This window comes from Cucurbita pepo, chromosome LG02 (genome assembly GCF_002806865.2).
Source record: "Cucurbita pepo subsp. pepo cultivar mu-cu-16 chromosome LG02, ASM280686v2, whole genome shotgun sequence".
Taxonomy (NCBI): domain Eukaryota; kingdom Viridiplantae; phylum Streptophyta; class Magnoliopsida; order Cucurbitales; family Cucurbitaceae; genus Cucurbita; species Cucurbita pepo.
In genome coordinates, this window is record NC_036639.1 from 823,326 (window position 1) to 848,837 (window position 25,512).

The 25,512-nt window shown below is 36.5% G+C and overlaps 5 protein-coding genes across 8 annotated transcripts; 2 read left to right on the forward strand and 3 right to left on the reverse strand.

Moving 5' to 3' along the window:
- LOC111787578 lies at positions 1 to 522 on the reverse strand. The gene has a single exon (XM_023667595.1). The coding sequence runs from the start codon at positions 520 to 522 to the stop codon at positions 1 to 3; it is 522 nt and encodes a 173-aa protein (XP_023523363.1).
- Positions 523 to 2,235: 1,713 nt separating this feature from the next.
- Positions 2,236 to 6,582, forward strand: LOC111785334 (protein ROOT INITIATION DEFECTIVE 3). Its single transcript, XM_023665745.1, has 9 exons — positions 2,236 to 2,338; positions 2,678 to 2,975; positions 3,058 to 3,171; positions 3,331 to 3,464; positions 3,558 to 3,705; positions 4,361 to 4,560; positions 4,897 to 5,024; positions 5,705 to 5,952; positions 6,129 to 6,582. The coding sequence occupies exons 2-9, from the start codon at positions 2,772 to 2,774 to the stop codon at positions 6,282 to 6,284; spliced, it is 1,332 nt and encodes a 443-aa protein (XP_023521513.1). The 5' UTR covers positions 2,236 to 2,338; positions 2,678 to 2,771; the 3' UTR covers positions 6,285 to 6,582.
- Positions 6,583 to 7,075: 493 nt separating this feature from the next.
- Positions 7,076 to 13,857, forward strand: LOC111787838. Of its 2 annotated transcripts, XM_023667898.1 has the most exons (18): positions 7,076 to 7,423; positions 7,564 to 7,748; positions 7,904 to 8,008; positions 8,130 to 8,201; positions 8,338 to 8,485; positions 8,788 to 8,870; positions 9,122 to 9,177; positions 10,397 to 10,533; positions 10,634 to 10,724; positions 10,841 to 10,906; positions 11,079 to 11,301; positions 11,603 to 11,704; positions 11,941 to 12,026; positions 12,133 to 12,255; positions 12,807 to 12,876; positions 12,968 to 13,059; positions 13,192 to 13,296; positions 13,380 to 13,857. In XM_023667898.1, the coding sequence occupies exons 1-18, from the start codon at positions 7,080 to 7,082 to the stop codon at positions 13,491 to 13,493; spliced, it is 2,202 nt and encodes a 733-aa protein (XP_023523666.1). In that variant the 5' UTR covers positions 7,076 to 7,079; the 3' UTR covers positions 13,494 to 13,857. The 2 variants fall into 2 exon arrangements, 1 of the variants encoding a protein (XP_023523666.1); XR_002814042.1 differs by lacking the exons at positions 13,192 to 13,296; positions 13,380 to 13,857 and having other exon boundaries at positions 12,773 to 12,876; positions 12,968 to 13,016.
- A 787-nt stretch (positions 13,858 to 14,644) lies between these two features.
- Positions 14,645 to 15,480, reverse strand: LOC111787841. The gene has a single exon (XM_023667905.1). The coding sequence runs from the start codon at positions 15,468 to 15,470 to the stop codon at positions 14,673 to 14,675; it is 798 nt and encodes a 265-aa protein (XP_023523673.1). The 5' UTR covers positions 15,471 to 15,480; the 3' UTR covers positions 14,645 to 14,672.
- A 3,819-nt stretch (positions 15,481 to 19,299) lies between these two features.
- Positions 19,300 to 22,397, reverse strand: LOC111787839. 3 transcript variants are annotated; one of them, XM_023667899.1, is made up of 10 exons: positions 22,008 to 22,397; positions 21,848 to 21,920; positions 21,495 to 21,596; positions 21,301 to 21,417; positions 21,055 to 21,226; positions 20,484 to 20,964; positions 20,292 to 20,391; positions 20,052 to 20,195; positions 19,855 to 19,971; positions 19,300 to 19,772 (listed from the first exon to the last, which is right to left on the reverse strand). In XM_023667899.1, the coding sequence occupies exons 2-10, from the start codon at positions 21,908 to 21,910 to the stop codon at positions 19,473 to 19,475; spliced, it is 1,596 nt and encodes a 531-aa protein (XP_023523667.1). In that variant the 5' UTR covers positions 21,911 to 21,920; positions 22,008 to 22,397; the 3' UTR covers positions 19,300 to 19,472. The 3 variants fall into 3 exon arrangements, with proteins under 3 accessions (XP_023523667.1, XP_023523668.1, XP_023523669.1); XM_023667900.1 differs by having other exon boundaries at positions 21,495 to 21,578; positions 22,008 to 22,396; XM_023667901.1 differs by having other exon boundaries at positions 21,807 to 21,920; positions 22,008 to 22,396.
- Positions 22,398 to 25,512: the final 3,115 nt, after the last annotated feature.

Here is a 25,512-nt window from a genome sequence, read left to right on the forward strand (position 1 = left end):
TTATTTAATTTCTATGCTCAACTCCGGCACGGCGGCCCCATCTGGATTAATCATATAGAGAGCCTCGGAATCCTTGGATCCAACGACCCTCTCAAATCTGGCTCTCATGTAAGTCAATTCCCCGTCCTTATCCGACGGCGGCGACGGCAGAACGCCGGCACCCATCGAAACCCCTCTCAACTGCTGCATAACACGAACCTCTATCGGCGGGCAATGAGGGTCCTCTTGAATCGCCAAGCTCACTTTCCCCTTCCGGTACCCGAAGATGGTGCCTGTGGCGGCGTTGTCTTTCAAAAGGGGCTTCCGTGGGCGGCCGAGAAGGGCTACCATTTTACACCCGGAGCTCAACATGGGGAATAATTTGAAGATTTTGAGAAGCCCTCCGCTACCGGTGCTGGTTCCTCCGCCGGAAGAGGAGGGTTTGGAGCGGTTGGAGGTGTGGCGGAGGAGGGAGAGGAAGACGGAATTTTCCATGAATGGGGCGGAGTGGGAGATTGTTTGGCATGTGCTTTCTCTCATCATCGCTTGCTTTTATGCCTTTTCCCCAAACGCATTCTAAAGAGAAAACCCAACTCGAGCACAAGTCAATATTATCCACGAAACTCGAATTTCACACGATTGACTTGTTTGTTGAATTAGAACAACTCCCGCACAATCGTTGTTCGGTGTGTTGTCGGTTTTTGTTTTTTAAACCAAATATTAGATTTAAGTACGAAATAAGTGACAACCGGTCATATCTCACCTAATACATTTTGGGACATTTTAACTTTAAACATGATTTTGGTGAACACTCCGTATTGACACAATGTGAAAGGATAAAGACGTATCTAAGACGAATGCATGTAAAAGAGGTTTGGAATAGGCATGTAACCATGAAGAACACGTTCTAGACAAGTATGATTGAAAAATCCGACATGCGGCCATAGACAGTACGTCTTGTACAACCATGATCGCGACACTAAGCTGGGTTAATTTTTTTAAACCAAATATTTTATTGGGTTCGCAACTTCCATATTTTTTTGTTCCACCGTGATAACCAACCCAAAAATAGGATTCACAACTTAATATTGCCTTACTTAAATTAATAATATTTCACAACTTAATATTGCCTTACTTAAATTAATAATATTTGTACGTGATTGTGAAATTTTAATTATTAACCTGACATGTATAATAAATAATATAATTTTTAAAAAATGAACCATATAAAACAAGTTAAATGATAAATTTTATACGTGTCATTTGAATCATCAACTAACTAATCTCAAATTATTCCGAACACCATACATTCCTAATATTTTCGTCATAATTGGTCCTCTCGAGTCTTGCAATAATAAATTATTGGTCCACTTATGAACAATGACATCTTAACAATAATAAAAAGAAAAGAAAAAAAAAAACTCCAAGAAATACGATCAATTATTTATTTCTTTTTTGGACAGTGGCCACTGATTTGAACCGAATCCAGGCATAAGTTATCAAATTTCTTGATTATCCAAAAAAAAAAAAAAGAAAAAAAAAGCTAATTTACTTATTATATAATTAATCTAAAATCATTAATTTATTATTTTTCTTATCCTAAAGATGATGAATTATAATGGTGGGGTTATTTATTTATTTATTCGTGTATATATATATATATATATATGAAAAATGAACATAATTTTAAAATTAAAAAAATATTTTCTTTTGAGTTTTGAAATTTTGTATATAAAAAAATAATAGAAATAAATTTGAAATTTTTAATAAACAAATATGAAGCCAAAGTATGTGATTTGAATATGAGCACTCCATATGATTAGGTCGTACATAAGGGAACTTTCACTTTAATTTATTAGAGAAAAAAATAAAATTAACATTTATTATTTATTTATAACTAAATTTGGTTTTATTTCATTGTGGGCTAGAAACAAACAAAATGTAAATGGGCCTCAAGACCCACCAATTCGGCCCATTATATATCAAAACAAATTGGTATAATTTACCTATCTTTATTTCTTTAATTTACATATCAAAACTAAATTTATTTTAAGAAAAAATTTGAAAATTTAAAAGTAAAAAAAAAAGAAAAAAAAAAGAAAAGAAAAATCTTGTTTGAAGTTTATAATATAATATTTGGTATAATTTAAAATTTTCAAAGAGTATAAATTGATTACATAAATTTTTTTTTTTTTTTTTTTGGAAAAAACGACATAAATGTTTTATTTTTTGGCAGAATTTTTCAGAAAGGAAAGAATAGGTATAAAGGCGCAGCGAACCCAATTACCCTCTCTTTCTACTTTGTTGCCGCTGCCGCGCTCTTACTCAGTGTTGCTCATCAGTCCTCCTCCGGTAACGAGTAAGTGATCTTCATTCTCTCCCTCTATGTCTACTGAAATTCGTTGGCACACTTTTAATGGAAAGTGAATGTTTGATTAATGTGCCCTAAGTATCCTGCTATGAACACACGACACTGGGCCGCTCACCATTGGTAAGCATTGAAGCACTACTGTGAACTTGGTTGGGCTGTCCTTGTGTTGTGTTTTGCATAAAATCCAATTCCTAATATCTCCATGCTCTTTTACCTGTTGATTAATTAGTAAGCACGCCTGTCTGAAAGGAAATAGAGATTGAATGATTCGTTTTGATACGTAGTTGATTTGAGCTACAATCTAATTCTACCTGTTTGAAAAAATAGGACGTGTAAATTGTAGTTGAGATCCTTTTGAACATCCTTGGTGCGAAGAGGGAATCTAAAACCCTAGCGAGTCAATCAGGGTTTACACGCCAGGATGGTGCTAGTGGTCGCTTCGTCGTCTGTTGATTCGGGGATTGGTTGTTGGGACCTCCACACGGGTGCGGAACAACTACGTTACAAGTCTTGTGCTTCTCCTGCACATGGTCTTGTTTGTGTTGGTGAAAGGTTTCTCGCATGCTCTCAGCTTCGTGATCCCGCTGCCACCTCAGGCTCCGTACTCTACTGGTCTTGGTTTAAGGTACTAGTTATTGTGAGTGTGAGTGTTAAATGTCCATCTTCTGTTCCTCAATAGTGTGCTTAATTTATTTATCTCCGTGCAGCCTCAAGTAGAAGTTAAGAGCTTTCCGGCTGAACCAATAATGGCATTGGCTTCCAACAATGAGGGTACATATATCATTGGTGGTGGTTTCTCTGGAGATATATACTTGTGGGAGGTAAAGTTCAGTTTATTTTCTAAAAGTAAAAAGAACGTGTGTTGTGGCATTGATATCTGAAATTCCTTGATTGTGAAAAGCTATAGTCGTCCTCTTGTTATATTACTTGGCTGTTGCACATTCTTGGCTGTAGCATAAGCTGGCATGTTGTTGTTGCAGGTTATGAGCGGTAGACTGCTTATGAAATGGCATGCTCATTATAGGGCAGTTACTTGCCTAGTATTCTCTGAAGATGACTCCCTGCTAATCTCTGGCTCTGAAGATGGCTGCGTTAGAGTTTGGTCCCTTCTAAAGTATAAAAAAGTTTTATCCTTTAGTCCCACCTGTGTCTATTTAGATTTTATTGTCACTAATTGAAAATTTTCTTACAAATATGTCTATAACAGGGTATTTGATGATGGATGGCAAAGGGAATCAAAACATTTGTATGAGCATAGTTTCACTGGGCATAATCTACCTGTTACTGACATTGTTATTGGTTATGGAGGATCCAATGCTATTATAGTCTCTTCCTCTGTGGATCGTACTTGTAAGGTTTGGCACTCTATTGAATTTTCATGTTGATAGTATAATTTTGTGATGATGCGGCTGTATACCTTGGTGAATTAATTAGTTTTATGATCTCTTTGGCTTTTAATTTATTTATGTTTGCTGGTAAGTACTTGAATTTTCTGTCTATTTGCATTGACTTGGTGAGTATTCCAAATAATCATTATCGTTCCAGATGTGTTCATCTACTAAAATTGGCGTACATGGCACAGTGACAATCAGTGAAGAAAAATTTGATATATAAGTTTTCCTGTATATTGTTGGTACTAGATATCAATGTTATTTTTTAAAAAAGATTTCCTGAGACAGTTGAAGAGATTATATTTGATTAGGGTGTTAAAACTATTGAGTGTAAAACCTTTCTTTTGCAACTCTTCAGAAATTCACAAGGTGAGAACTAGTATCTTATTAAAGAGTTCTTGCTGAAAATGCATAAATGACATCAACTTCTGTGATCTATTCAAGAAGTTTTAGGTTGCAGTTAAGTTTCAATTCTAAATGTTCAAGAATTTTTTGAATTGTTTATGATTTATCACCAATGAGTAATGACTACTTTCCTATCTTAAATTCTCTCATATTAAATTTTCTTCCGGTGAGTCAAATTTGAGTAATATGTTGTATGTTAACTTGACTTTTCTAGGTGTGGAGCTTATCTAAGGGGAAATTATTAAGAAATATCATATTTCCTTCGATCATTGATGCAATTGCTTTGGATCCCGGTGAACATGTCTTCTATGGTGGTGGTAGAGATGGGAAGATCTACACTGCTGCGCTTAATGCTAAAAGCCCATCCAGCAGTGATTATGGATTGCATATTCTCGGCTCATTATCAAATCAGAGGTCTATTTTTTTATCTTTGTTTTTTTTTTTGTTATCACGTTAACCATTTTCTTGTCAACTTTCATTTAGTTATCTTACATTTTACACCAAGGGTTAAGTTTTCCTCTAAATTGTTTTGCTCTTTCTGGTGTCTAGAATGTTATCTTTGTCCCATAAAAATACAATTGCTTGACTAATGATATAAGTATGTAATAAAAAGTTGAGGAATTTCAAGTGGCTATTAGTTCGGTGCACACGTTTACTTGCACCCAGGGTTTTCTTTATGCCGGATATCATCTCTGTCTTTATGAATTTGCTGTATTCCCTAACTTATTGTGCTTCTGTTTTTTTAACTAGCAAGTCTGTTACTTCCTTGGCATACTGCTCAAGTGGTAATTTATTGATCTCTGGATCTGAGGACGGAGCAATCAAAGTTTGGGATACCAGAACCAATAATATTATTCGTGTTCTCAAACATTCAAAAGGTACCAAACCATCTAAATGTTATTATTTGCAAAATATCTTTAAAGTTGCGGCTTATTTTCTTTGATTGACCAGAGGGGAACAAAACATTCCTTATAAGGGTGTGGAGAGGTCAAAACATTCCTTATAAGGGTGTGGAGAGGTCAAAACATTCCTTATAAGGGTGTGGAAACCTCTCCCTAGCATACGCGTTTTAAAACTTTGAGGGGAAGCCTGGAAGGAAAAACCCCAAAGAGGACAATATCTGCTAGCGTTGGGTTTGGACTGTTATAATGGTGCATAAATAAATATCTTTATCAAGCTGCATTTTGTTTTATGTTATGAGCCGTGCATTAGCGTTTCCCATGAATATGAGGAATAGGCAGTAAATCAACTTTGTCCCTAAACTGTGGCTCGGGAATGCCTTTCATTGTTTATGCCAGATTGTTATATTATCTGCTTTGTAATTCTAGTCGTCAGAGATTGGAGGATGTCTATTAAAATCAAATAAATTATGTTTGGAAGCTTGATAATCTTTTTTGTCTCTTTATCTTTAATCTTTTCTAATTTTATGAACTTCATTTCATAAATTTATTTCCAGGCATATTAATTTATCTGGTTTTTTATTGCCCTAGCTAGTGCAGTCATCTCTTGCATTTATTATCTCCATGCAAATACACTGATGTTCCATACTATTATGCAGGTCCTGTAAATAATTTACTTATTGTTCGACAACAGCTCCTCCCGACTTCACAGCTAAATCCAACCTCCCAAGGTTCTTTGAGAAAGCATCGATCACTATTACCTCCTGCCCTTGCAAAATTCGGAAACTCGAAGGACGACGATGAAGACACTGGTGTTATCATTGGTCGATCAGGTCCTCCCGTGGAATCCATGGGGTTTTCCCCCATTAGTTCTCATGTGATGGATAATCAAATCACAGAACTTCAGGTGCTTGCTCTCATTTTATCCCCCTTTTCCCGTGGCCCTAAGACTCCATTTTTTTCTTGGTAAATGATATCGCATCCTGTTTTTTGTCCTGGCATAGGCATACACATCATTTAGTGATAACCCATATGTCTCTACACAGATAAAAGTTGTACTAACATGCGGTTTCTCTACTTCAGCAACAGGGTTCTGCTGCCACAGGAATGGAGTTGGAAAGACTTAAGCGTGATTATGGAAAATCCATGCAAATGCAACAGCAGTGGAGAAAACTGTACGACAATTTACATCAATATTGTGTAAATGAGCTTCTGGATGGCGATCAAACTAAAATTTAGAAGGCAATTCTGCTTGAACATTACTATTCTTTTTGTTTTAAATTTTGTTTTGTTCCATCTCGTGTTCTACAAATTGTATCATCAAGTTAGGTTAGTATTTGATGGAATTGTTAGGAAGCCATCCTTGATTAATTTTAATTCCCGAACCTTTTTTCTCGGATAAGATCTGTGCATGTTGGCACGAGTACCCTAAATTTATATGAATACTTTTGGTCACGTGGGTATTTGATTCGGGTTGTATGAACAGCACTAGATATGTTATGATTTTTGGGGCAACTTTTTTTCAGTTGTGCTTATATTCATAGGAGTTGGGTTCAAGCTTTCCCCGTCCCTTTTCATCAATGGACTCATATAAAGGAGTGTGGTTCGTTTATAAGTTTCTACCTCTTCGTCTATCTCTGAGTTTGGATTTTTTGAATTTTTATGGACATCAAATAAATACAACGATTAAAAAAAATTCATAGTTCCCCATATAAAGATTCTTAAAAATAATTAATAAGGACCCATTGCTTTGAATTATGGAAAAAATACATAAAAAGAAAAAAAAAATTACAAAACACGTGTTAAGAGCTGATTGATCAAGTTAGTAACATTAAAGATTATAAAACATGCTTACGTTATAAAATTGATAAGATATTAAAAAAAATGATATTGGAGCAGGTTAATTTGATATTATACTTATTTTTATTAAAAGCAGTGGAAATTAAGGTATTAAAATATTAATAAATTAGCGACTTTAATATATTTTCATTAAATAAGGAATAATAGTTGACTTTTTTTTGCCAGTTGTCTTCAATGCGTCTCTCTGCTCTACTACGACGCGCGCGCTTTTCTGCTCCATCGTCTTCTCTCATTTCCAATTTCAACTCCTTAAATAGAGCGTTCATCAACCGAGTCTCCATTCGAAGGCAGTGTCGGAGCTACAAACCTATGGCTTCATCCATGTCTTCTTCGCCTAACACCAACAAAGACGTCTCTGAAGTAGCAGAGGAGCTCGGCATAATCACTGCGCCTTACGGTTCCTGGAAGTCGCCAATCACCGCCGATTTTGTTACTGGTGCCTCGAAGCGACTTGGTGGCACTGCTGTCGACGGCAATGGACGTCTTATTTGGCTCGAATCACGGCCCTATGAATCCGGGTACAGATATCGATTTATTCGCTCTTCAATTCTAAATTCGCTGGTTGTTCTCTTGTTCGGATTTTGCTCGAATCGCTTTGATTTTGTAGCTATTCAGTTTAGAAATATCGCTTCGTGTGATTCCGTTTAAAATGGTTTAGGCGGGGAGTGCTCGTCAAGGAATCGGAAAAGCCAGGGGATGAGCCTGGTGATATTACTCCGAAGGAGTTTTCAGTGCGGAACATGACTCAGGAATACGGCGGTGGTGCATTTGCGGTCGCGGGAGACTTCGTTGTCTTTTCGAATTACAAGGATCAAAGACTTTATAAGCAATCCTTAAATTCAGGTTGACTAGCAATTGATTAATCTAGACTTCTACATGTTGACTTATGGAATGGATGTCTTAGACTTGGTTCACTTGATCGCTCCTTACCCTGTAAATGTGAATGTAAAGGACTTGGAACTTTCAATTACTGATAAACTAAGTTTTCACGCAAGCAGATTCGCCTCCTCAAGCACTAACTCCCGATTACGGTGGACCGTCAGTCAGTTATGCAGATGGGGTGTTTGATTCTCGTTTTAATCGTTTAATTACTATTCAGGAAGGTATATTTTTCCATCTAGTGTTTTAGAAATTAGGAATTCTCTGCAATTAACATATTTAACAGTGAAGTTTCTTTTTAGACCACATATGTATTTACATGCTTAATTTATTTCGTTTTGGTAGATGGACGTCAAAGTAGCCTGAATCCAATCACCACAATTGCGTCAGTAGAACTTGACGGCAAGGATATTAATGGTATGCATATTTTCCTTTGCATGTACAAAATTTGTTGAACGCTCGTGCATAATATGCTGCAGTTACTGACGAATTTGAATTATTGACTTCATGAATTAGTACCGTAATTTGTGCTAATTTTGGGTATGACTTTCAGAACCGAAGGTCTTAGTTGGAGGAAATGATTTCTATGCCTTCCCTAGAGTGGATCCCAAAGGGGAACGGATTGCTTGGATTGAATGGGGTCATCCTAACATGCCATGGGATAAATCTGAGCTCTGGGTTGGCTACCTTTCTGAGAATGGGTTAGTTGAACCATTCTCCTTGGTTGGTTGATCTTACTTTTCTTAAGCGTCTCTTTGTTTCAGGTGTTAAATGTTACTGTTTCCTGTCATATATGATAATGCTTCTTTGTTATCTTTCACATGTTAATTTCGTTTTTTAATTCTAATTTCTGTTCGAATGCTTTAAAGTTTCGCCTGAAAATAAATCAGATCTGCTTGAATTAATAGCTTCTTCATAGGTGATAGGTATCTCTCTGCCACTTAGTTTTGTATTTTGTTTTTATATCTATGGTTTAATCTCGATGCTTTTGATTGTTTTGTAGCGAGGTTTACAAACGAGTTCGTGTTGCTGGTGGTGATCCAAAGCTTGTGGAATCTCCTACTGAACCGAAGTGGTCTGCTCAGGGTATGCACATTAGCTTTTGAAAGGTTTAGAAATTGTACTCAATGTGTAAAAATTCTATGTCAGATCGAATCAGCGTCATGCATGGCTGATGATGCCATCAATTTTTTTCCTGCCTCAGAATGGTTGGGTATCTTTACTTAAATGGTTCAAGTTTATAGGGTTGTGACTGAATTTCTTAAATTGGCCATCATGGCTGAACGTAATGCTTGGGGTCATCCTGGTTCTTATTTATTTATTTTCGGAATGTGCAGGAGAACTATTTTTTATTACTGATAGACAAAGTGGGTTTTGGAATCTCTATAAATGGGTAAAGTTTTCTTTTTTCATTTTCTATTGGCTGTATTTTGTTTCAATTGCAGAACTATAGAAAATGCGAACTGTAATTTGTTTTTGAAATCAAGTAGACAGAAAGGTGGTTCTTTTTAATTCTGATTTTCTGATAGCTTAAAGTTGGATAATCGTGCATGCATTAGTAAATTAACTCATTTTCTACTTGCACTGAATTTTCTAGAGATTCAACCTACGTTTTTTTTTTAATTATGGATTGCAGTATTTACCTATGTTTATGACCTTGCTTCAATAGGATTTGTTCTATAGCTGTACAACTGTGTCCTTGAATTCTAAAGTATTTACCTATATTTTGTTACTCTTATTCAAGATATCTCAAAAAAAAAAAAAAAAAAAAAAAAATGACAAATTTAGAAGGAACTTGCGTAAAAAATTATTTTGTTTAATTCTATTTTAAGGTATGAAGCACACTGAAATGCAATAAGCCACTGGCTGTAAAAGAGAGTAAAGGTTTCTTTTTCATTTTAATGACTATGAATATTGGTTTTGTTCAATGCTTTTTATTGGTGTAAATGTAAACACCCCTTCAGTGACTATAGTTAGTCTCTCTTCTCTACTCTCCCCAGTTGGAGATCTTTCTTGCAATGATTTAAGAGCTCTTTACCTCCCTTTATTTCATTTATCAATGAAATCCATATCTCTTCTAAAAAATAAAATTTTGTTTTATAACTAATCTCATGGGATTTGACAAAATTCATAGAAAACTTGTAGGATATCTTAGGTATATGGTCACTTGTGGTTCATATGCATGTAATATTAGACTCATCTACTTGGTTATATCGTTGCAAACACAGAAATGATTCTTAACTGAAAGCGATATCTGATTGATTGTCAAGATGAACCCCTCATTTTATGGCCTATATTGAGAGAATCTGTGTTCTCTAACTACTTTGTCAACAAAACTGGAAAAGGGCATGTGGGGATAAAGATGATGGCCTACGAATGTGATGGTCTTTAAGGGAACTTTGTAAGAAGACACTTTTATGGGGTGGATTCTTTAATTATCTCTCGCTGAGTTAATTTTGAAATTCCCAGGCAAAGAAATAATGGAAAGAAAGAACTAGGTTTGGTTACCATTCTATAATCAAATCATTTGATATGGACCTCCTTTGCATATAAGTAACTACCTGGTTCCATGATATAATGGCACTTCTAACTCTTGCTTATCATGGAAACAGTTTGAGGCTAATGATGAGGTGGCTCCATTATATTCTTTAAATGCCGAGTTTTCCCGACCCTTATGGGTTTTTGGCACAAGTTCTTATGAGTTCCTAAAGAACAGTGTTGGGAGAAACATCATAGTCTGCACCTACAGGTGACTGAAGAAGTTCCTATTTTGTATGCTTCATGCTGCATTTTTACCTCCTAGATTTTTTTTAGATATTCAACTGCCTTTCCTGCCATGGTTCCTGCAGACAGCATGGGCGATCATATCTTGGAGTCTTGGATGAGGCGCAAAGTTCGCTATCCTTGCTCGACATACCATTCACGGATATTAATAATATTGTATGCTTTAAGATCTATTACACTTTGAGAACTTTGTAGGTTCACTTTTGCGGAGGATTAGTTTTGTTTTGTCAGTGATATTTCCTTATATTAGCTCAACATGTTTATGTTTGCAGGCTCTGGGTCGTGATTGTATATATGTGGAAGGATCGACAGCACTTGATCCATCATCTATTGCCAAGGTCTCTTCTTTATGCCACAAACTGTCTTCTTTTTTTTTTCTTTTTTTTTTCTTTTTTTTTTTTCGCATCACTTTCAGCCTTATGTATTGCTGAAATTTCAAAAGCTCCTTGTCATAAAATGATGGACGAATTACTTTCTGCCTGTCTTTGACAATGCCACTTTTCCATACAGGTGACCCTAAATGAAAGAATCTTGGAAATAGCACATTTCACTATTATCTGGTCTTCTTCGCCGGATATTTTGAAATTTATGTCATACTTCAGCCTTCCCGAGTTCATTGAATTTCCAACCGAAGTTCCTGGCCAAACTGCTTTTGCCTACTTTTATCCGCCGACCAATCCTATTTACCAGGCTAGTCAGGATGAAAAGCCTCCACTGTTGTTGAGAAGTCATGGTATGTTGCAATTATGCTGTCATTAACCTTCCAGTGTTCGGGGGAAAGAGTTCAAACCATTATCCTGAACTTTTTTAGACTTTTTGCATATCAAGTAGGGTGTTGGATTGTTTTCTGTTTATTTCGATGGAATATTCTTTTTAATATTTGTGTTATTTTGTAAGAGAGGAAAAAGAATTTTTTGTACTTGACCTTAATAAAGTGCTGCAAAACTGGAAAGAATTCTTACTGGCATTTATTTCTAGTTCGGCTCTGGCGTAGCTCCTTGAAAAATAAATATATAATAGATATTGCATTACAGGAGGGCCAACTGCTGAAACACGTGGAATTTTAAATCCTAGCATTCAATATTGGACTAGTCGAGGCTGGGGTTATGTTGATGTCAATTATGGTGGTAGCACTGGTATGTTTGCGACCATTACTAGTTTGAAATATATTTTGAGTGTAGTATTGAACAAAAATTTTCTTTGCATGTTCATGTTGCTTCCTTCTAGCCTTTCTAAATTCTCTAGTGATCAACTCTCCATTCCTCGTAACGCTGAAATGCTTGATACTTGCCAACTGGCTTTTCTCATTGAGGAATGTTTTTCATTGCTAGCATAGTTAGTTACTGAGGTATTTATAATTTTGGCTCTAAAGGTTATGGGAGAGAGTACCGAGAAAGGCTTTTGAGGCAGTGGGGAATTGTTGATGTCAACGACTGCTGCAGTTGTGCAAGATTTTTGGTGGCGCCTCCTACAGTCTTGCTTTCTTTAGAACTTCTGAGTCATGACTAATTATTGTTACACCTTTCTAGCCTTTGGTAATAGCAAACCGTATTGTTTTCTCCAGGTGAACTCTGGAAAGGTTGATGGAGAACGATTATGTATCACTGGGGGCTCTGCTGGTGGATATACCACCTTAGCTGCTCTTGCTTTTAGAGATACGTTTAAGGCAGGAGCTTCCTTGTACGGGGTGAGTGTCTAGTCCTATGCTAATCTGATGTCTTAGAATTATCCAAGTGATAAGAATAGCTCTCGAGCCAAAAATTGATGATATCAATTATACTCATTTTATGTGTTGTTGAACTGTTTTCTATTGTACTGCTTGCATTAAAACAAAAATTGAATGCTGATGGTGTGGTATGATTTTAAATTTTACTATCATCGCTCACTACCAATGCCAAAATATTGTGGCCAATGGAATCATCTGGTACTTTTAGGATGTTTAGCTACAACACCTGTTGGTGATTTTATAGTCTACGAATAGAGATTACTGCTCTTTATATTCCAGGCTGTCTGAGTGCATGGCCGACTATCATCTCTAGTTGTGTTGATTGTATAGCTTTTTTTTTTTTCTAAGTTTGTACAGATTACTTGTTCTTTTCACCCTTTCCCTTTTGTCATAGCTCCCTTCTGCTTTCTGTTAACACACACACACACACATAATTGACTTCGCTTGCTAAACTTTGAAACTATATGCCTTGCAACAGTCGACTGATTGTAGTTCCCATGATCGTTGTATAGATAGCTGACTTAAGCTTGTTGAGAGCAGATACACACAAGTTCGAATCTCATTATATCGACAATCTCGTTGGTGAGTTAAAGAACCAAATAAAGAATCTTATAATTTATTGCCTTCTCATTTCAATCATTGTGAACTCTGATACAATTATAATGGACTGCAGGGAATGAAAAAGATTACTTTGAGAGGGCACCGATCAATTTTGTTGACAAATTTTCTTGCCCTATAATCCTATTCCAGGGATTGGAGGACAAAGTATGCTGATTGTTTTCTCTTTCTTCTCCTGTTAATGTTGACGTAAACCATGAAACATTATGGATTTTTATATCTTTATGTAAACGGAGGCCATTGGTTTGATGGGGTTTGCACTTTGTATTAAATTTTCAGGTCGTACTGCCTAATCAATCTCGTAAGATTTATCATGCCTTGAAGGATAAGGGCTTGCCTGTTGCTCTAGTGGAGTATGAAGGAGAACAACATGGTTTCCGCAAGGTACACGGGACTGCATCTTTTAAGTAACAATTCTAAGTTTTTGCATTGGGGTATAGAATGCTAAATTTGTGTATTTAATACAGGCAGAAAATATTAAATTTACCCTCGAACAGCAAATGATGTTCTTTGCTCGATTAGTTGGACGATTCCAAGTTGCAGACGATATTAATCCAATCAAAATTGAAAACTTTGACTGAGGATCTGCCTCCTGGTATATTTGGAAACCTTCTACTTTGTGAATTACACGGAATGGTATTGTGAGATCTTCTGTCAATAACTTCAACACAGCATTTGGACGAACAATCGTTTGTGTTGACTATCTTGCTCCAGGTCCATATGATGTAAATATGGCAGTAAGTTTGGAATCGCTTTAAACCATGACGGGTGTCTTGGATGGGTTTGATTGCTTTATTTCCAACCTTTTGAAGGACAATTTTAATGAATAAATGCATCTCATTTTATTTACAATTTTGTATAACTAAAATTTCCTCTTCTTTTTTTATTTGTAAATTATATATAATAAGCAAGGGTATTTCCTCTGATTGTGGAAATTTCTTGAAAGTTTTGTACGTAGCATTCATGTTTAAATTTTCACTGGTAGGGGTATTTCAAGTAAATTTATTGAAGGAATGGATCTTAATTATAAACCCCAATATCTAGGGATTTTGTTAGATTACCTAGTACGTAGATTTATTTTTTGTATTGTTACTAGCATGCAGGGATTTAGTTAGATTTATGTCTCTATATTGTTACTTAGTGTATTTAGTTAGCCTTCTTGTATTATAAAAGATACATGTATGTGAGCTAAATAATTTACACCTGCAACATGGTCTTATCTATGCTTGAGGCTATCGATTTAGGAATGTTGTACGGGCTAATGATTTCCTATGGACAACGTAGTAATGGAAGAAGCAATGTAAGGGTTCTTGATCGGGAGAGAGTGAACATATTTGGTCCAATAATCAACTACGACCAAAATTGTGTTCTACTTTAAAATTTGGGATATTCCGAGGTGAAATCTATTATAAGGTGGCAGCTAGGTACATATTGCATATTTGATCAGCTTTTTTATTTTTAATTTTATTCCTTTTTTTAAGATTGAGTTAGAATGTTATCATAGTTTGGAACGTAAAAAAAAAAAAAAAAAAAAAAATGTTACGACTGTTAATCGAATTAAATTTTGTTGTCCTGGAGATTAAATCTGTTCATATAAAATGGAAAGCTGGGTCAGATACATATGCTTGTTTGCTTTAACCATTCAATAGAATATTGTTCTTGTCAAGAAATTTTCTTTAATTTGATCATTTGGCATGCCATTTAATGGCTCATCAGAAAACAAAAATGACAGTTTTGGTTGAAGTTAAATCTTGGATCCATTAGCGGGAGTGCCTGAAGTTGGTGTGCATATGGACTGCTGGATTGAAGAGGAGTCCTCCCAAAATCCCCTTGTAGGGCAGGAAAGTCTTCTTTTTCTTCTTGTCTTCTGATGCTGCTCTATTCAATGAAAAATGCGGATCATAAATTGAAACGGCTCCATTTCTGCTATTATTTGATTTGAAGCTCGTATTCTTATTCTCTTCCTGTTTCTTGTATAAGGTTGAATATTTCCTTAGAGGATCTTTTCCAGTTCCTCGTCCTTCAGATGCACTTCGAAACAGGTCCGTTAGTCTCCACCTTCTACTGCCCTTAGATGAGGTGGTATTGGAATTGGTTCCAGCAGCAGAAGGGGATCCTGGAATCAACTTCAGCTGTCCAACGTTTTTTCGTAAAGGCTGTTTCTCGTACCATGGAGATGAAGAAACTCTAATGGGGGAGAGCGACCTCACTGCTCTCCGGGAGGCTGAGGATGTTAAGGCTTGGTTTCTTCCCCTCCCTCTCTTCTGTTCCTTTTTCCTTTCTGCGTTCTCAATTATTGTTTCTGTTGTTGAATTTTTCCTCCTTTCAGTAGAGTACGTATTCTGAAATGTTTTATTTTGTTGAGAAATTGGTGATTGTGGTGGTGTCTCTAGTGATCGGATTTTGCCGTCATCAAATAGCTCATCAGCTGACAGTGTGGTTGCCTCTAACTGCCGGCAAATATCAAATGCAAAATCGCCATCCTCCTCCTTGTATGTTTCATCCATTTGGGAAGATTGCAACTCATCGAAGTCCCTATAAAACTCGGACATGCGCATTGGACTAGAAGGTGCGCTGTAGAAGTAATTTCCAATAACTTCAGGTGTAGTTGGAACTGTCGAGATCTTAGATCTTCCACCATTGAAATGATAATCCATGCTCCACGATTGTATTGCCACCTCCATTCTAATAACTTATCCAACTCCCCTTTCTTTTTTTGTCCCACTTTTGAACAGAAAACAGAGAAGTTTGATAGGGAAGCAACTCCAAAACAGACGAAGCTAGAATTGCCAATATTTTACTTGAATGAAGGAAAGGGAGAAGAATATATATAGTGGCTGGAGTTTGTTGACCACAACAAGAGAAGCAATGAGGTAACATCTTTATGTGCACGTTACACATCATATTTTTGTTTATATCATCATATGCATGTGTGAATGCATGCAAACTTATTTCTGAAAAATAAAGCAAATGGGGGCCTTCTGAATTTTGGATTTGACATTATTGGCGAGACTAGACTTCAAAAGGTAGAAAATTGTTTGTCAAGTAGATGAAAGTTGTGCACCTAACAACTACAAGTGAATGACAAAAATATGTACGTAATTTTTGGTAGGTAAAGGTAAAGCTAGACATTGTCATCTTGTGTTTCTTATTACAGAAGCATGACGAAATTAGAGAGGCAGCCTACTTTCTGTTTCTTAGTTCTCACCATCTCCACCATCTCCAAAATGAACCAAACTTAGTTTATTAGTTTGCTACCTACCTCACCTTTTGATGGATAATGATCTAGAAATTTCTGGCTGTGGATTATTTTCTTTGTCAGGTATGTACTTCAATATATGGAAAACCAAAATGGTTAGTAGGTATGGTTTACATCTATTACTTTATCCTATTAAATTTTATTAAACATGTTGATCCCATTGATATTTTTATTTTGGTAGAGATTGACCTTATAAAACAAGTATTATGTAACAAAGTTTATTCCCTTGCTTCTTTTTCATGAAGTTGATTGTGTTATGGAGAGATGTGAGATCCTAAAGTGGGTGGATCGTGAGATTTCAGATGGATTAGAGAGGGAAATGAGTGTCAGCGAGGACACTGGATCTTGAATGGGGTGGATTGTGAGATCCCACCTCGATTTGAGAGGAGAACGAAACATATTTATAAGGGTGTGAAAACCTCGCCTAGTAAACACTTTATAAATCTTGAGAAGAAATCCGAAAGGAAAAACCTAGAAAGGATAGTATAAGACCGGGTTTGATTTTCAAACCGGTAAAATGTGAGCAGGCACTTGGCGTCTATACAATTCCCTTCATATGAAAGCAGCACAACCAGAAGAAGGATTGTGTTGGGTGGAGTGATTGAAATCTGGGAATAAGATTCTAACAGATTATGATAAGTTTTCAAACAGAGTGCCAATTATTCAACAACGGAGATTTTTGAAATTTTGTTTTCTATATTATCTTAAAATATTTGGCACTGAATGGGTCAGCCTCCGTTTTGGACTCGATCATTCTTCTAGATGACAGGGTGGTTGAATATTTTAGTTAAAATTGCATTCCGATTTATAGTTTATAGGCCGTATTCGGTGACTCCAATTTTCCCATTAATTTGATGAGGTGGCGAAGTGACGTATTGCCAACTATCACATTTCTAGCTGACGTGTCTTTCAATTACTTCATGCTCACCAGCTGGCAAGTCTTTTGAGCCACACCAGTTGGGCCTAGTGGGGGCAAACTGGGCCTTGTGGCCCATAGCAAGAAGCCTGAGAAACCTTAGAATTTGTGGCCCGGTTCCAATCCTTTTCAGGTCCATATCTCCTTTGTTGGCTGTTTTAATCTGGAAATTTCCTCTCCTAGGCCCCTTCCTCTGATCTCCTGCCATATCCAAATAGCTACCAACTTCAGATATATTTGGTTGATAGGTTAGTCTTGTATAATCTAAAGGGTTTTAGAAACGGGATATCTTGATGGCGAGATAATTCCATTTGGATACGATGAATTTTAACTTCTATTGGATGGGTCAACTGAATTTTATCTTCTAGTAACGACCAGTTGCCTATGAATTCTCCCCCATCCTCTATTGTAATCGAGCCATAGTCAAGATTCTCCCCCATATAGAATGTATGCAAATATTTTTTTTTGGTAACAATGAATTTGAATCGAATGCACTAGTAAATCACATAGATCTACAAATGACTGAGGAAGCCTTATGAATCCATTTGACCTCTCAATTAAGGGTATATATCTTTATAAGTTACCCAAATCCAAGTTTTGAGAACTTAAACCTAGGATTATGCTAGACTTTCCCAAGTCCCAACTATAAGCTTCACAAACCAAGTTTTAGGGTTTGAAAATTCTCTAATTTATTTATGCATATAAAAATAAGTAGTTTGTAATTACCTTGATGAATTTCACACCATAAAAAGTTACCAATTTGTAACTTAGATTTTCTACCGATCTCCTATTGCTCCAATGGCATCATAAGTGGTCGTTTCATTTAATAGCTTGGTTTCTTAAGGATACATACAATGCTGAATACACACCAAATCTGAGGAGACAACAAAACCACACACTAGGTCCTCATCATTTTTGTCTCTCCTTTTGAACTCATGGATTTACCTGATTCAGAAAATTTAAGAAATGACAAAGAAAAACACGAGGATAGAGGGCTTGAGTTGCAACTCGTAGTTCAATAGACAATCTTTGAAAATACTAAAGAGCAACAAACACGTGGTTTCCACCTAATCGAGTGAGGTAGACAATCTTAAGAAACTTTAAGTTGTTCAAGTCTAATGTTCAATAATAACGTGGTTTCCACCTAACCGAGTAAGGTAGATGGACCTAATGTTCTCATGGTCAATCTAAGTTAATTAGTTTGTTTGTGGTTGGCCTTGACATAGAATGGTAGTGTGTGGTGGGTGAGGTCTGCCCATTTGAAGTATAGAGACTGTAATGGAAAGGACCACTCCAGTTGATAAAATTCTTTTGAGATTAAGACAAAACTTCAATTCTCTTTCCTCACCTCCCATTCCTTTCAACATCCCAAACCCTTACGATCTTCCAGCTTACACTTTACTGGATTTGGTTATATTGAGTTTATGAGTTCTCCATACAATTTTGGAACAAAAATTTTCTTTTTTTCAATATTTTAAAAATGTCAGAATATAGTGATGACATGTACACTGAGTTGGCAGCCAATTAAATGGGCAATATTATTAAGGAATTTTGTTATTTCAGTGTATAGTAATGACCTGTACACTGAGTTGGCAGTTAATTAAATTGGGTAATATTATGTTACTCTCTTTATTCCCATCAGCAAATTCTTATTACTATTATTATCTTTGCGTTACACAGCCAAACACAGTTGTCGCTCCTTTTTAACGCTTTAAGCCATCAAATCAGTGCCATCTGTCACAAATCAACATCAAAATCTCACACGCTCTTCTTCTATTATTCTCGAGCATTTTTTTTTAAAAACAAAACAAAACAAAATTTAGTCATTATTTTGGAGTAAGCTTTCATTTTAAAATTTGGAAATCACCCTTTCTCGTTACTAAACATAACCTTTCTCGTTACATAACCTTTCTCGTTACTAAACATAACGATAACGTAGATTTTGGGAAAGAAACTCTTTATGTGATCTTATGCCGGTTGGAGAGGAGAATAAACATTTTGTATAAATGTGTGAAAATCTCCCTATTAAATGCGTCTTATAACCGTGATATTAATAATGATACATAATAGACTAAAATAGATACTATTATAACCGTGATACTAATAGTGATACATAATAGACTAAAATAGATACTATCTACTATTAGTGAACTTGAATTGTTATACTTTGAGCGGTCAAATATTTAAAATAAATTTTTTTAAAACGAGAAAATCACAAACAACTGTAAAATGTGATGCCTGAATTCCTCACCTTGCAAAGGTGCTGAATGTACAAATTATTGTACATCAAATCTATATTCTTGATAGCTATGATACAGTGTTCTACAACTAAACCTTAACCATTGCTGCCAAAGCAACGCACATTGACAAACAAAAATGAACTCATTATGTGCACAAAAGGTATCTAAAACTGAACTCATAAGGTATCACTTTGACAAACTCCGACAGAGGCTGCTTTCTTCTTCTCTCCACCAACTTAATTGCTTCTTTTCCTAATTCACTTGGTAGTTGAAGGCAAACCCAGTCCACCAACGACTCCAAGTCTTTACCAAAGTCCAGCAAATACCAATCCAACAGCTTTGGTATTCCAAATTTCTCCGATGAAATCCCAACTGCAGCTTCTAAATACTCCCTTTTTGCTACTTCTAGCTCGTTTTCGACCTGGGATGCCGTGTACACTCTCACCTTCATTAAGCAAAGTTTCGAGCAAATTAGAAGTCGAATCAGAGGATATATGGAACATCAGTGATGGAAGAACATCACTTACAGCAGGGGAAGACCAGCTTCCACATGATAGAGCAAACGTAACCAATGGTTCTGATAACTCCAACCCGAAAGTACTTCTAAATGTCTTCTCGTCATATTTTGCGCTCTTTGAGAAAGCCTGTGGTCAAATTAACTTACATTCTAACATCGAACTTCAAAGTTAAACGTCATAAAACATCGTTGAAATGAACAGCTTACGTATTGTGAATGATAAGGCAGTCTCAGGATGAAATGCTCTATGGTTATAGCATTTAGCAACTGCCCGCTCACATTAATTGTTGCCTTCTGCATTAAGGCAACAACCATCTTGGGACTCTCTGGTATTCCATGTTCTAAGAATGCCTGCAGGAATTCAATCACTTGAGTGTGTGCCAAAGAAATTTGAAGAAAGAATGCCATGAAATGAAAAGAAAGAGCAAAAATTCAGAGATTGCGTACATTTATCATGCAGGAATTATAGATGTTGATCCAAAAAGCAAGTTTCTCCTGATGGATAAGATGTTGCAAGTTGACAGAAGCAAGTTTCCCCATGAGGAGTCTGAAATTTGGACAAATTGAGACTAAACTTAACATTTTATATCCCAAACAAAGGCCTGAATCGATGAGAATTATCAGTAGCAGAAAACTTACTTCAATCTTTGAAATAGAAACGAAGAGTTCGCTGTCCGTTTCGTATTGATGGAACTAGCTTCGACCGTGCACACGTTCTTGTATGGACCGATATCCCGCATTCCAAATTTTGAACATATATCGTAAGGGTCGTGAAGACGACCCGTCTCTTCGTTTTGAATGGTACTTACCATTGAGAAGAGATGCAAATTTTCAGCAGCACCTCTGTTCTTGGTTGAACTCAATCTCAATAGAATTGTTGATAAGCATTTCAAAATATTTTCCGAAATAGTGTTTGGATTATCATCACCATACACCTTGTTATCCGGGGAACGTAGTTGTCTGGCTTCAGTATTTTCTGGAGAATTTGGTTTCTGTGATGATTTGTGATGAACTGAAGGTGTGTTGATTGGAGTCTTTGTCACATGGGTTTTGTGGAGAGGGGGCTTCTTATTGCTGCTCATCAAATTCACTCGAGATTCATTTTCCTTTCCCAGACAATCTGAAGCACAAAGAGGAACAAAAACAGGTTCAAAATCTATTCAACTTGCTAACTTGATTCAAGTAATTAATATGGTTGCCGTTTAGTTACCAATTTTCTGAACTTGCTTAGAATTGTTCTTCGGGGAAGCCTCCATGTTCTTCGTGGAAGACGAAATGTTGACAGCTTCCTGATACAGATCCTGCCTGAAATGCACAACCTGTTCTTCAAGCCGCACCACCTCCTCTTCAAGAACAGCCACTTCGGCAAGAAGTTCTAGCATCTACACCAATAAAAAATTGGCCTTAGAATTCTGGTTTTGATTGTAAAGGACTCAAGGGATTCGATATCACTTACATTGGGAGGAAGGGAAGGAGGGAGGCGGGGTAAGGCTCCCAGAGGTCTGGTGAAAGCTCTCTTGAGAGCTCGACCCACATTCTCTTCATGTCTCAGCTTCTTCTTCAGCTTCTCAATCTGATCATTAACAATGTCAAACCCAATTTTAAAATGACCAAAAGAAAGTTTCAGCAATTTCCAAATTTCGTTCATACGTCTTGTTGCAAAGCCACTTTTCTCTGTCTGCGTGAAGCCCGCCCGCTCGTGGCTGCTTTTGCTGCACCTGGTTGCTTCGCCTCCTGCATATCCACGTTCCCCTTCAGGGTAATTCAGAATTCAAAAAATGGGCCGCAGAAGAAGAAGTAATCATATAAATCAAGAACTGAATCAGATACAGAATAACAGAGGGAAGAAGAAAGTATGTCGAAAACTCAAATTCTTCAAATTTTGGTGGGTTTCTTCCATCTACAGAACAAACCGTTTTTCAAAACATGCAATAAATAAGGTAAGAAACTAGAGCGACCTACATAGAACTACGCACTAGACTTGGAGGTAAAGCTGGGATTACTTTTTCATGATTTGCAGATGCTCTAATAGACTGCAGCCTTGTTGTCCTTTCTTTGCGATTCATCTCTTCAAAACTGCCACATGATCAAACCAAACCCAATTCATCACTCAATATATCAAACAAAACAATCCCATGGAATGAGAAGAACAAGGGATCAAACCTTTGTGAGAGGAAAAGAGTTTCATTTTCTTAGAGACTCCTAAGAGCTTCTTCAATGGCGAAATACCAATACAAAGATTTACCGCCCAATTTGGAGGTGCCTCGATGAGTGTGAGAGAAACAAGAATTGAAACTTCTTGGAGAGTTGGATGTGTATTTAAGATTACTGTTTATGACAGCTACAGAGAACTGGGTCTACCGACTGGGGAGTTACTTACAGATCTTCCACCGCTTGGAAAGCTTATCTTATAGAGAGAGAGAGAGAGAAGGGGGAGGTTACTGAGTGAATGAAAGGTAAAACCAATGGGTTTGGCTTTGCAGAAAGTTTATAAACAGCTCAAACAGCTCTTGCATATGCCGGGGCTATGGTCCACAACAGGCCCTCGTCATCATGGAACAACGTGTGCCTTCTCTTTCGAACCCCATCTCCTTTATATCCTTTGTTTTTTACCCTCCTTTCTTTCTTTTCGGAATTCACTTTCAAATCCCATGTGGGTTCGGAGTGTTTACGACTTTGGACGTGCGATTATCGTCAGAGGCATTATTGACTATTTTTATAATAGCTCAAACGCACCGCTAGTAGATATTATCTTTCTTTCGACTTTTCTTTTGACTTCTCCTCGAAGTTTCGAGATTTACACTCTTATAAAGAATGTTTCGCTACCCTCTCCAATCCATGTGGAATCTCACCATCTACCTTTTCGGAGCCAACGACTTCGCTAACTTACCTCATATATTATTGGTCATTTCTTAATAACTGCTTTATAAACGGTTATAATTTAATGAGCAATGAATTTGACGGCAAAGACTGGAAGGGTGGCATGCTTGCCAACTCTTTAATACATTGGACTTGTTTTGGAAGATCCAAAGCAGGACTGCTCAAGAATTGCCTGGCTTGATGATCATAATATAATATTGGTATTCGTTCTTTATTACTTACCTAATACCAAACCTTATTATAGTAATCCTTTTATTTCAAGAAATATTCATACCATTTCTGCTATGTCCATCAAATATGAATCCTAACTGATTTGCATTTTCAGACCTGGCTTGAAAACATGGAAAGAAAACAGAGTGTTCATCTGTTACCAATTTATGTCACTCCAGAATGCTCCCTGTCAACTTTTCTTCCTTATCCATAAAAAAAAAAAAGCTAATCGCTATTATAAATCACTGATTTCCATAATGATATGATATTGTCCACTTTAAGTATAAGCTCTCGTGACTTTACTTTTGATTTTCCTTACTTATAAACCCATGATAAATCCCTTACTTGGTCGATAACTCCTCTCCCAACAATCCTCTCCTCGAACTAAGTACATTATAGAGCCTCCTCTGAAGCCTATGTGGCTCTCGAACAACCTCCCCTTAATCGAGTCTCGACTCCTTTTTCTTTGGAGTCTTCGAACAAAGTACACCATTTGTTCCACACTTGAGTCACTTTTGACTATACCTTCGAGGCTCACAACTTCTTTATTCGACATTTGATGATTCTATTGACATGACTAAGTTAAGGACATGATTCTGATACTATGTTATGAATTACGGACCTCCACAATAATACGGTATTTTATCTACTTTAAGCATGAACTCTCCAAAAGGTCTCATACAAATAGAAATGAATTCATTACTTAAAAACTAATGATGAACCCCTCCTCAACAGCCTCTTATCTCAAAAATCAACCAAGGCGTTCAAAGCAAACCCCACTGCTCATACAATGTCCAATTTCCCTTTAAGCTCCTCAATGCATATGTCAAGAACAATCAATTTCTTCAAGAACAAGCTTCTAGCTGGAAAAACAATCTTCAATAATGAAATCTCTGTCTTTTGAAAAGCAAATTTTGGCTAGTTCGTCACTTACACATGTAATGGATGCTGTCTCATAATACAAATGGTCACTTTTCGATTAAAAACAACTTTAAAAAAAAAAAAAAAAAAAAAAAACTTACGAGACATCAAAGTAGGAACTCACAACCACGTGATAGAGACATGAAAGCAGAAATATTTTAACGCAGCATGATTAACAAAAGTAATAAAGCAATAAGCTTTCCAAGTATGGGAGCAAATTAATAATTGGGGGACCCTTTCCTGAATGCAGTGGGGTTGACACTACTGCTTATTTCAATTCCAAAACAATCGGGTCAGCTAAGTTCTTCAATAGCCTTTAACTATTTTGCGTACTTCAATAATTAAACCTCCGCATAATGAATAAAGTAGGTAGCCACAAGCACTTACATGTTTCTTAGAGCCATTTCAATCGCATAACCATTGCGCAATCCCCTTCGCATTTCGTCGAACAGCTTGTGCGCATTCGCTCGACGCCCCATCCTGCATCATCCAGCGATGGGAACACTCCTGTTCTAAGTCTGAGAGCGTTGTGATAATACAACATGAATATAAAACAAATCTTTTAAACTATATCATGAATATATATTAAAAATATCATCCGTTTATATGAACATAATCATATTTTGGCAATAAACGAATATTTTATCGATCTGAAGCTATTCTAGATCGAGTACCGACCTATTCCGACATAATTCAATTTTAAAATAAGAAAAAAGGTTTGTCTTTTTGCAAAGTGGGGGTAAAAATCCCTAAAATTATATAAGAGAGAGCAAGGGGGGTTTGATAAAGGCGTGGGAGTCCTTCCTTTGTCGGTGTCCTTTGCAGCGCCAATGAAGGATATGAGTTTTATGAATAAATCAATAAAATACATCCAATATAATGCTCTTTTTTGGCTTTCCAACAACCCTATCAATTCCAATTTTATTTATTGGGTTGGTATCAAATATATCAATTTAAAATCGCCTATATTATCAAATAAATGGATCAAATATGCTAGCAAGTATGTTAGGTGACAAAGGGGTAGAGATCCCACGTTGGTTTGGAGAGAAGAACGAAGCATTCGCTATAAAGGCGTGAAAATCTCTTCCTGCATTGAAGCTGATGGCAATACGTAATGGGCTAAAACAAACAATAGAACGATATTAAGTATTATTTAGATTTTTGCCGACGTTTTAAGGAAGAAAATTGATGAATGATTGGCATGTCGAATGGGGAAAGAGAAGACAAGTTGGTGCATAAAAGAAGGCAGAAGGTCCTACTCAGATTCTAAATCTTATATATTCAATTTTAGTGTACTTTGTTGTGGGAGTTCAGCTTAAGCCAACAATTTCATTGCTCATTTATGTCAATTTGGAGTCTTTCTCACCTCAAAAACCACAACTCAGGAATAAATTTCAGGTGGGGTTCAGGTTAAAACCTGTAAGCCACATTGTTTTTGTTTTGAGATGGGTAAAAATGAGGCCAAATTTAATGCGATGTGACTTTTTTTTTTTTTTTTTTGCCTTGTCCATCATTTTTAACCGCCATCATTCCACGAGGCACCACCGATTGTGTTTGGGCATAGAAGGGAAGAGTGGGGATCGCCCAAGATTTTAGAATTGGCCACCAAAAAAGGTCGTTTTTTTATTTTCATTGAAAAACGCATCATCATCATCCA

Excerpts from the sequence above, each read along its gene's own strand:
- LOC111787578 (XM_023667595.1), bottom strand. The coding sequence starts at position 522 with ATGATGAGAGAAAGCACATGCCAAACAATCTCCCACTCCGCCCCATTC.
- LOC111785334 (XM_023665745.1), top strand. The coding sequence starts at position 2,772 with ATGGTGCTAGTGGTCGCTTCGTCGTCTGTTGATTCGGGGATTGGTTGT. Across the intron at positions 3,465-3,557 it reads AGAGTTTGGTCCCTTCTAAA|GGTATTTGATGATGGATGGC; the intron begins GTATAAAAAAGT and ends TGTCTATAACAG. Across the intron at positions 3,706-4,360 it reads CTGTGGATCGTACTTGTAAG|GTGTGGAGCTTATCTAAGGG; the intron begins GTTTGGCACTCT and ends TGACTTTTCTAG.
- LOC111787838 (XM_023667898.1), top strand. The coding sequence starts at position 7,080 with ATGCGTCTCTCTGCTCTACTACGACGCGCGCGCTTTTCTGCTCCATCG. Across the intron at positions 8,009-8,129 it reads TTTAATTACTATTCAGGAAG|ATGGACGTCAAAGTAGCCTG; the intron begins GTATATTTTTCC and ends TCGTTTTGGTAG. Across the intron at positions 8,202-8,337 it reads TGACGGCAAGGATATTAATG|AACCGAAGGTCTTAGTTGGA; the intron begins GTATGCATATTT and ends TATGACTTTCAG.
- LOC111787841 (XM_023667905.1), bottom strand. The coding sequence starts at position 15,470 with ATGCGCATGTCCGAGTTTTATAGGGACTTCGATGAGTTGCAATCTTCC.
- LOC111787839 (XM_023667899.1), bottom strand. The coding sequence starts at position 21,910 with ATGAATCGCAAAGAAAGGACAACAAGGCTGCAGTCTATTAGAGCATCT. Across the intron at positions 21,597-21,847 it reads CATCTGCAAATCATGAAAAA|GGGAACGTGGATATGCAGGA; the intron begins GTAATCCCAGCT and ends ATTACCCTGAAG. Across the intron at positions 20,196-20,291 it reads ATAATTCCTGCATGATAAAT|GCATTCTTAGAACATGGAAT; the intron begins GTACGCAATCTC and ends GAATTCCTGCAG.